This window comes from Pleuronectes platessa, chromosome 21 (assembly GCF_947347685.1).
Source record: "Pleuronectes platessa chromosome 21, fPlePla1.1, whole genome shotgun sequence".
NCBI lineage: Eukaryota > Metazoa > Chordata > Actinopteri > Pleuronectiformes > Pleuronectidae > Pleuronectes > Pleuronectes platessa.
Genome location: NC_070646.1, coordinates 2,163,154 through 2,171,302, shown reverse-complemented (window position 1 = coordinate 2,171,302; position 8,149 = coordinate 2,163,154). Strand labels below are relative to the sequence as shown.

General features: G+C 43.5%; 2 protein-coding genes across 2 annotated transcripts; both read right to left on the bottom strand.

Moving 5' to 3' along the window:
- Nucleotides 1-611: 611 nt before the first annotated feature.
- Nucleotides 612-2,831, bottom strand: LOC128426867 (ADP-ribosylation factor-like protein 4D). The gene is made up of 2 exons (XM_053413917.1): nucleotides 2,719-2,831; nucleotides 612-1,925 (listed from the first exon to the last, which is right to left on the bottom strand). The coding sequence occupies exon 2, from the start codon at nucleotides 1,798-1,800 to the stop codon at nucleotides 1,195-1,197; it is 606 nt and encodes a 201-aa protein (XP_053269892.1). The 5' UTR covers nucleotides 1,801-1,925; nucleotides 2,719-2,831; the 3' UTR covers nucleotides 612-1,194.
- Nucleotides 2,832-3,303: 472 nt separating this feature from the next.
- On the bottom strand, nucleotides 3,304-8,134 carry LOC128426659 (transmembrane protein 106B). The gene is made up of 8 exons (XM_053413673.1): nucleotides 7,984-8,134; nucleotides 6,595-6,778; nucleotides 6,348-6,411; nucleotides 5,721-5,874; nucleotides 4,906-5,046; nucleotides 4,778-4,821; nucleotides 4,611-4,664; nucleotides 3,304-3,859 (listed from the first exon to the last, which is right to left on the bottom strand). Exons 2-8 carry the CDS (start codon nucleotides 6,758-6,760, stop codon nucleotides 3,742-3,744), a joined length of 741 nt encoding a protein of 246 aa, XP_053269648.1. The 5' UTR covers nucleotides 6,761-6,778; nucleotides 7,984-8,134; the 3' UTR covers nucleotides 3,304-3,741.
- Between the last annotated feature and the right edge of the window lie 15 nt (nucleotides 8,135-8,149).

Here is an 8,149-nt window from a genome sequence, read left to right as displayed (position 1 = left end):
CACTGAGTTCAGTTCACTGCAGGATTTTACTCTCAGTGTTAAAAGGAACAATCATCATTTATTTCCTTGATAAATTGTCAAAAATCATAAAACCACAAACGTCTGTAACCAGGAGTCGTTACCATCAGAGTCAGTGACGGACATGAGGTGGTCTAACGACGGCCTCGTGTGGTTCCGTCAAACTTGATCACACAACACGACTGAACCACCTAACCTCTGAACCACCTCGCCACTGAATGATGCAATTACTCCGTCCTCAGCTGGCGGGCATGGGGGCCGGAATCAAAATAAATGGATTGTTTGTGGCTTGTGTGTGTGTGGGGGGGAGGGGCATTAAAGGAGGAGGAGGAACACACCTATCGTGTAAATTGTCTTGTAAAAATGTTAGAAAACATCTACAAAACAGATAATGACCAACACTATCATCTAAAGTTTAATATTCACTCGCTTTTAGCTCCGTCTTTGGTCTCCACCACCTCCAAAATAACATATTTAGAACTGAACTTTGATTAATATAAGACAATTTGAATATCGCAAATCAATTAACATCAGGCTAGAGAGATAACAACGGACGTTCTGTGCAGTGTTTTGATTTATTAAGTCTTGTACAATTTGTATAAATACTACTGTTATAATAAATGAAACTTAACCTCTGTGGCCATAAGGGGAATGCATTTAGGATTAATTCAATAAAATATCATTTGGTGCTCCACCACAAGAGTCCCTCAGTCCAGCACAAAACACAAAGACGTGGCATAAATATTCTGGGAAGCGTCGGTACATCGTGGAACAAGCTGGTCAGTGTGTGTGTGTGTGTGTGTGGGGGGGGGGGGGTAATCTGTGAAAGACATTTTAAACCTCATCCTAGACTTCTCTTAACATGTGACATGGATTTCAACGTGTTCATATATTACTTCTCTACGCTTCACAGGTTGGTTAGAAATCTTTAAAACAAGTGTAGAAATGCTCTTAGCTGCATCTTAATGTTTCCGAGAGCAGCTGCTCAGTCCCGGACACGTCGATACTGCTTCAGTTATTATGAGCGAGTCCATTTCTCTTGACCCTCCGGCCGCGGGGCAATTGTTGTTCTGTTGGCACGAATCGCTCGGCCATTAAAAAGGGACCAGTAGGCTTGGAAGTGTCCCAGCAGAGGATAAATCTGTCCAGGTAGTGTCCACAGTGTGAGTCCAGAGCTCATCTCTTCCTGTTCCTGTTGTGCTTCACCGTCTTCTTCCTCTTCACGATCATCTCGTACAGTTTCTCCAGGCCCGGCTGGAGCCCGTGGCCGGTCACGGCGCTGCAGCTCTGCACGTGGTGCAGCGTGTACATGCTCAGCTCGTGGACGGAGAGCAGCTTCTCCACCTCGCTGACGCACAAGGCCGAGTCCAGGTCCTGCTTGTTGGCCAGGATGAGCACGGGGACCCCCTGGTTCTCCGAGGTGCGGGTGATCTTGTGGAGCTCCACTTTGGCCTCCTCCAGGCGCTCCTGCTCGGTGGAGTCCACCACGAACACGATCCCGTCCGTGCGCCGGGTGTAGGACTTCCAGAGCGGGCGCAGCTTCTCCTGCCCGCCCACGTCCCACACCTGGAAGTTGATGGCCCGGGACACCCCCACCGCCACCTTGATCTTCTCCGTGTTGAAGCCCTTGGTGGGGATGGTTTTCACAAACTCCTTCAGCTTGAGCCGGTAGAGGAGGGAGGTCTTGCCGGCCGAGTCGAGGCCGATCACCACCACGTGCAGCAGCTGGAAGTTGGGCAGGAACGTGGTGTTGGGGGCGATGTCGGTCAGCTGGTTGCCCATGGCTCCAGCCAGCGGGTCACACCTCCTCCAGCGAGGTGACAGATTCCTGGATTAATCAGTTTCTCAGGGGATTGGCATTTGCTCCCTTGTGCTCGGAGGCAGACGGGATCACACGGTGCAGGGACCTTATCAAAACACACACAGAGACCCAGTTAACATTTAATGAGAAGACAATGGCTGCTTCAGGACTGTTTGCTTATACAGCACAAGTGCTACTTCACACCGAGGAGACACCCAGCAGATAGTGAGGCTTATCAGCTGTGAGGCTCAAGAGCTTGATGCAATTTTCCTCCTATCAGCAGTTTCCTGCTGGGATTTGATCCTTCACCGTCCCACACTGGTGATGATGGAGAACAACAAACCTCTCGGGCTTTCAATGCCACATTACAGATCTGAACAACAGTTGATTGGGAGTCTGAGGTTATCTATAGAGTCTTATTTGCTCAGGATAATCCTCTTTGGTCCGCTGAACCTGGAGGGGGGTGCATTGATTTCAGTGCAGTGGGTGGATCATACTGGGATCTGTGTGTTTTACTGGTCCACTCCGCAAACTGCTGCAGCAAAGAAACACTAATCCTGTTGTTGTTGACATCCTGATATCCATCAAGCACGCACACGCAGCCCGTGCACGTTTACACACGAGCCTGGACACTACTATCACACTGCAGCTTAGAGGAGCATCGAGGTAGAAACACTTTTGCTTCTGGATTTACTCTTCAGGGAATAAGACGCTTGAGTTTTCCTCTTTCCTCTGCACGTCCACTTGGACTTGCGTTTTTTTTTTCATGCAGCAAATTAATTAGTGCAAGAACTTCAACATGGAGAATCCGACCAGAGCTAAAAATACACTTTCCACAGCTTCTACAGAAACACTGACACAAGCAGCTTCGTGCACTTTCCAGTAAAAAACCTTCTTACCTTCTAAGTGCGCAGTGAAAACATCATCCCGCGAAATAAACACGTCCATGGTCCTGCTCCCTGCTCCCTGTCCCGTGGCTCCTGCTCCGCTCCTCCTGCTCCGCTCCTCCTGCAGCTCTGACGGATCCGAGGCTCCGGGGAAAGACACCTCGAGCCCGGCTGACGTCACCACGCCACCTGGACGGCCGAACCGCGCCCCCTGGCGGCCATCATTAGCAAAGACAACACACTGGAGCTCGTGCAGCTCTGCAGGCTGATGGGTCTGATTTAATTATAACTTATGAGTAATATCCAATGAAAAACATATTTAATATGTTAATATATCAAAGTCATGAATATTTTATATGTATGAATATCTATAAAATGCATATATTGTCTTTATGTATATGTTGAAATAATTAAACATATTTTACACTTCTCAGCTTGTGACATGATTTACATGTCAAGGTCTATTTCTAAAAAATTTCAAAAAATGGATATTCTAAATGTTGCTAACTTCCTCTGGGAAATCAAATATTTACTGTTTTGAAATTTCAAAACCAAAAGAAACAGAAACCACTGAAGATGCTTGAGAAAGGAAACGACTTCTTTTAAATGCTGCAGTTTAATAAAGTGCAAAAGATGATGAACAATCATATTTACACAATGTGTGTAATACTGATAACAAGACGTGTCGATATTAGTTCAATTCTACAAACTATACATACATGAATTTAAAATGGGAACAGACAATTTTCCCATTTGGGAAGAAATTGGGCTCAATTATATGAGAAATACACATTTACAAGCTGGTCTCCAACAAATAAGAGAAAGTTTAACATTCACACTAAAACACAAAGGATTTTAACGAATCCACATTTCAAGATTATAACTCTGTAGCGATCAACACACAGCTGTTGTGTTGTTATGCTACGACAACATACACAATGAGATAAAAGGCCTTTCCTCCGCTGTCATCGTTCACACGTTCACATTTCATACGAAGGAGATAAAGGTTATTCATGACTTCACACGGCTTTGTTCTCACGTGGCTCTCATCACAGGATGTGGGGTCGTTGAGTTGACGCCACAGTCGATGAACTCAAAGGAGTTGATTGACAGCTGCTCCGTGTGGGACAGGTAGGAAATGTTCAGCGTCATCCTGGAGGAAAAGATCAGGAAACGACATGAGAAGCAGCTGGAGACGGATTCTGCTTCAGTGCAGCTTTAAAACATGAGGGAAATATCCTCATTCCTTCACGCCAGCGACACCTAGTGGCCAGGGGCGGTATGTCTTATAGTGTTGTCCACCATCGACATGTTTTACCTTGTGAACACGATACCTCAGGAACACGTCCAGGAAATACTTTCAGATTTGGAACAAACGTTCACCTGGACTCACGGATTAACTAATTAAATTTGGGTGGTGAAAGGTCAAAGGTCAGAGTGACTTAATATGAGTCTTGGAATAAAATGCATGTAGACTAAAAGTGCTCTGGTTGGTGGAGGCATACAACTGCTAGATATAGATATTAAACAGGGGAGAGTGGATGAACTGTGTGAACAGTGGACAGGATGGATTGTGGTAGACTGAATATAAAGAGGAAGTATGCATCTTCACTTCCTCACACTTTACAAGAATGAAGCCAAAATGTCTCCACACCCTCGACTCATTACGACTCAGTGTCAGCTGTCAATCATCACCTATCCCCTGTTTTTATATCATTTAATAACTTAATAGCTTTTTTAGTTTTTAGTGTTAAATGACTCAAATCCACTTTCTCCTTAAAAAACGAACCCTTCAAAGAATAAAACCACTTTTTGGAAATGCCCCGTTCTGCTGTTCCACCTCTAACAGCCTGTGGGGCTGAGACCTGTTCAGGCCTTCCTCTCAGATGGAGATGGACACTTACTGCAGCTCCAGGAACAGCGTGTGGATCTTGACGGAGCTCGACTTGCAGTACGAGCTGGAGGAAACAAAACAGTCAACACGTGTCAACGATAACGGACAAAGCATCGGGTCGGTCTCTGTGTTTTTGAGTTAGAAGCTGTCACGTGCTCAGCTGGATTTCAAACTTACTCTAAGCCTGGGTCCACGATGGGCAGGTTTATTTTAATGGTGAACTGCAGGAGGGAGAGAAAGAGACGTCAGGACATTTATCAACAATCTTCTGTATCTCGATGTGAGTCCTCGTGTGGGAGACTCACAGATTTCTGCGAGCGGGACTGGATGGTGGTGATGTTGGATATCTTGGTCTTCGCCACCACGATGTCGGTGACCAGACTCTGGATGCTGAACCCGACCACCTGCACCGGGACGAAGTTCTCGTTGGTGATGTTGATGAGGTTCTGGAGGAGAAGACGTGTCAGTGAACTTTGACCTCCTCACAGAACTGCACAGACAGTCATGTGTCATGTGAGGGGGGTTTCACACGTCCAATGAAAAGACAGTGGCAGAGAGTATAACAAACTTAATACACTGAATGTAATTTATATATGTAGTGTTTTAGACTTGTACTTCTATACACACATCTTAACGCTGACATCTGTTTAGTAATAAAGTTTACTGCTGCATTAAAACTGAATTCCTTTGCAATACATTTTTATGGATAATTTTACTGCTCATTCTGTTGTTAAATGTTGTTTTAAAGCAACACTATGCAACTGTTTGACCTTCTGCCAAACACAAGGGGCTGCAGGGGGCGCTGTTGCTCAGTGAAAGTTACACAGTGTGGCTTTAATAGTTTTATTTTCTTTAAAGGTGAAGTTGTAGATCTTTGGAAATTGAGTATTAACTTCGATCTCTTGTGGAGCGTTAAACGATTCTTATGTTCAAATCCCAGTCTCTAAATAAAGATGGACAAAATTAAGCCAAAGTTTCTTAATCGCCCCCTGGTGGCTAGCTGCAGTGCAGGTCATAAATCCCTGCTCAAGTGGATGGGACATGGACCAAACTGAAAAGGGGCTGAATATTGTCTGGCCGGTTCTTTCACTTGAGATCTTCCACGTATCCTGTCACTTACTGTGACCTCCAGGTCGACCATGCCGGGGGAGAAGTAGACCATGACCGACAGCACGGACACCGGAGTCAGGCTGACGCTCCGAGGGAAGAGGAAGAAGAGGACCAGGCAGCAGACCAGGAGACACACCACCATGGACACGCACACGTACTGCTTCCTGCAAACAGGCACAACTGATGAGCATCACAGTGATGAAAACAGGTCAAATCAGGGAAAGCAATATGATCATAGTATAATTTAGAACATGTTTTAAGACATATTAATGTGTATATATGTATGTATTAGTACATAATATAATAGTGATTTCGTTATTGTTTTATTATATTATTATTATTATTAAGGTGGAGAAGCTTTTAACTATTTCATATACAGCAGGGTAATTAAACTGTAGTACTGTTATTTACCATCATATAATACAGTAGTACATATGTATGAATAAATATCATGTACTTAATATATTTTATACAAGTAAAGTCATGATTTGTAAAGCTGTAGTGAACAATATTGTGGAGTAGAAAGGTTAAGTAGCACAGGATGGAGTTAAAGTAGTAGTAGTAGTCAAGTTAATGTGAATACTAAAGTAAATGTACTTTCTACGTCTGAGTACACACATGTTTGTGTATTCCTTACGTGCGTCTGGGTTTCAGCCTGATGTCGTTACACGGTATCACAGCCACGAGCTGATCTTTGTGACCTGTCCACACAAACAAGACAAGAGCAGCGTCCTTCTGTAAACTGTGTTCTTCTCAACACAGAGCTGATGGGAAAGAACCGAGTCTGGGGTTCTCTGACCCGGTTCCTTTATTTCCCTTGATGTGAACTGAAACTGTCGTGTGTCGGTGAGAAATGGATTTGTGATAAAGACTGAAACACAAACCTCTAGGGATTCGTCCGGTTCCACGACAGGTGGGGCAGGTTTCTCCTGTCGGGGTCTCAGTGATGGATCCATACGGAGGAAACTGCTTCAGAGTTCTGGTCCTCTCCATCCCGTTGGTCAGGTCCGGGCCCGGAGTCATCACGCCACTGAGTCCTGGTGAGTCCATGATGTTAGAGTATAAATCCTGAATGAGAAGAGAAACCAGGAGAACTTTACAGAAGTTAAACCCACAGAAACTCTTCTCCTCCTTCCTCCGGAGCTCGGTCACCTTTGATACGAGTCTCTCTCTCTAACAAAACCTTTACATGACCAATAAAAGCTTGTGGTTGCTCCACATGTCAGGATGTGAGTCAGCAGCAGGAGGACGACACAAACACACACGTGCACTTTTACTGCTACACTTTTAGGATCAGGTGAGATTGTGTGATGATTAATAAATTCCTCAAAAGGGGAAAAAACTACTTTTCTTTAAGACATTCTGGATTTTGTTTTATCTTGAAAGTCTCAATAACACAACATTGGTTTTTCAATATCAATTATAATGTCTGGTTTACGGTTTACTCAAATATGTATTTACAGGATTTCTACTAGAGTCCGACAGATTTATCAATTTGCTGATTGTCTTTGTTTATGTTTGATGATATGAATATTTTCATTTTACAGAATTAACAATTCAGAAATGATTTTTTCCTCTTAATTTCAAGTATTTGGTTATATTTGTTATCTTTTTATTCATAAAGTTTTTGGTTAAGCTGTTAAATTTCAAGCCTCAGTTACATTTCTTTGTCATAAAAGTTTAAACTCAACACATTAATCGTTGCTTATAGTTTTTTAATATATATATTTACTGGCAAAAATAAATCAGCAGTTTTGTTAATTCCTGATATTTGTATCTACATCGGTTTCCAAAAAACAGCTGACTGTAATAATATAACATTTATATTAATAATTCCACAGTGTGCACGTTGCACACACACAGACACACCCACACTTTCTAGGGAATACAGAGATCCAGGAAATTCAGCAATGAATTATTTATACCGTTCACAGAATGAAGAATTCATATTTCAACGTGTAATTATGACGATGCATTTTGTCAAATGATCCCAGTTGCACAATAATTTCGTTTTTTTCTCGCTACTTCTGCTTTTATCTCAATGTTATTCCACAGATTCTGGTTTAATACATGAACTATGAAATTAAACTCTTCTAACAGTGAAAAAACAACCTCCTATCAGGTCCCCTGAGGTAAAGTCAACGAGTCTTGTTTGTCAGTCTGACACGTTTCTGTCCACAGAGTAAAACAAGGCCCACCTGTCCCAGTTAAGCAGCAAGACTGGTTTCACTGGTTCAGCTTCTGAACCAGTGAACGCTTCTTCACACACTCACCTCCCTGCACCACCTCAGAGTAAAGTCCAGATCTGTGGAGACATGAAGAGTCGTTTTCTTTACGGTCGACAGTGGAAACACTTGTGTGTCTGCAGCAGGAACATCAGGTGGGAGGATCACTTCCTCCTTCTCTGAGTGAGAGCTCAGTCAACACAGCAGGTCACAT

Bases quoted from the DNA above. Each gene is read 5' to 3' on its own strand.
- LOC128426659 (XM_053413673.1), bottom strand. From the start codon at position 6,760: ATGGACTCACCAGGACTCAGTGGCGTGATGACTCCGGGCCCGGACCTG. The intron at 5,875-6,347 runs GTAAGGAATACA...GCCTGTTTGCAG, and splicing joins AGGCTGAAACCCAGACGCAC to GAAGCAGTACGTGTGCGTGT. The intron at 5,047-5,720 runs GTAAGTGACAGG...CTTCTCCTCCAG, and splicing joins TGGTCGACCTGGAGGTCACA to AACCTCATCAACATCACCAA.
- LOC128426867 (XM_053413917.1), bottom strand. From the start codon at position 1,800: ATGGGCAACCAGCTGACCGACATCGCCCCCAACACCACGTTCCTGCCC.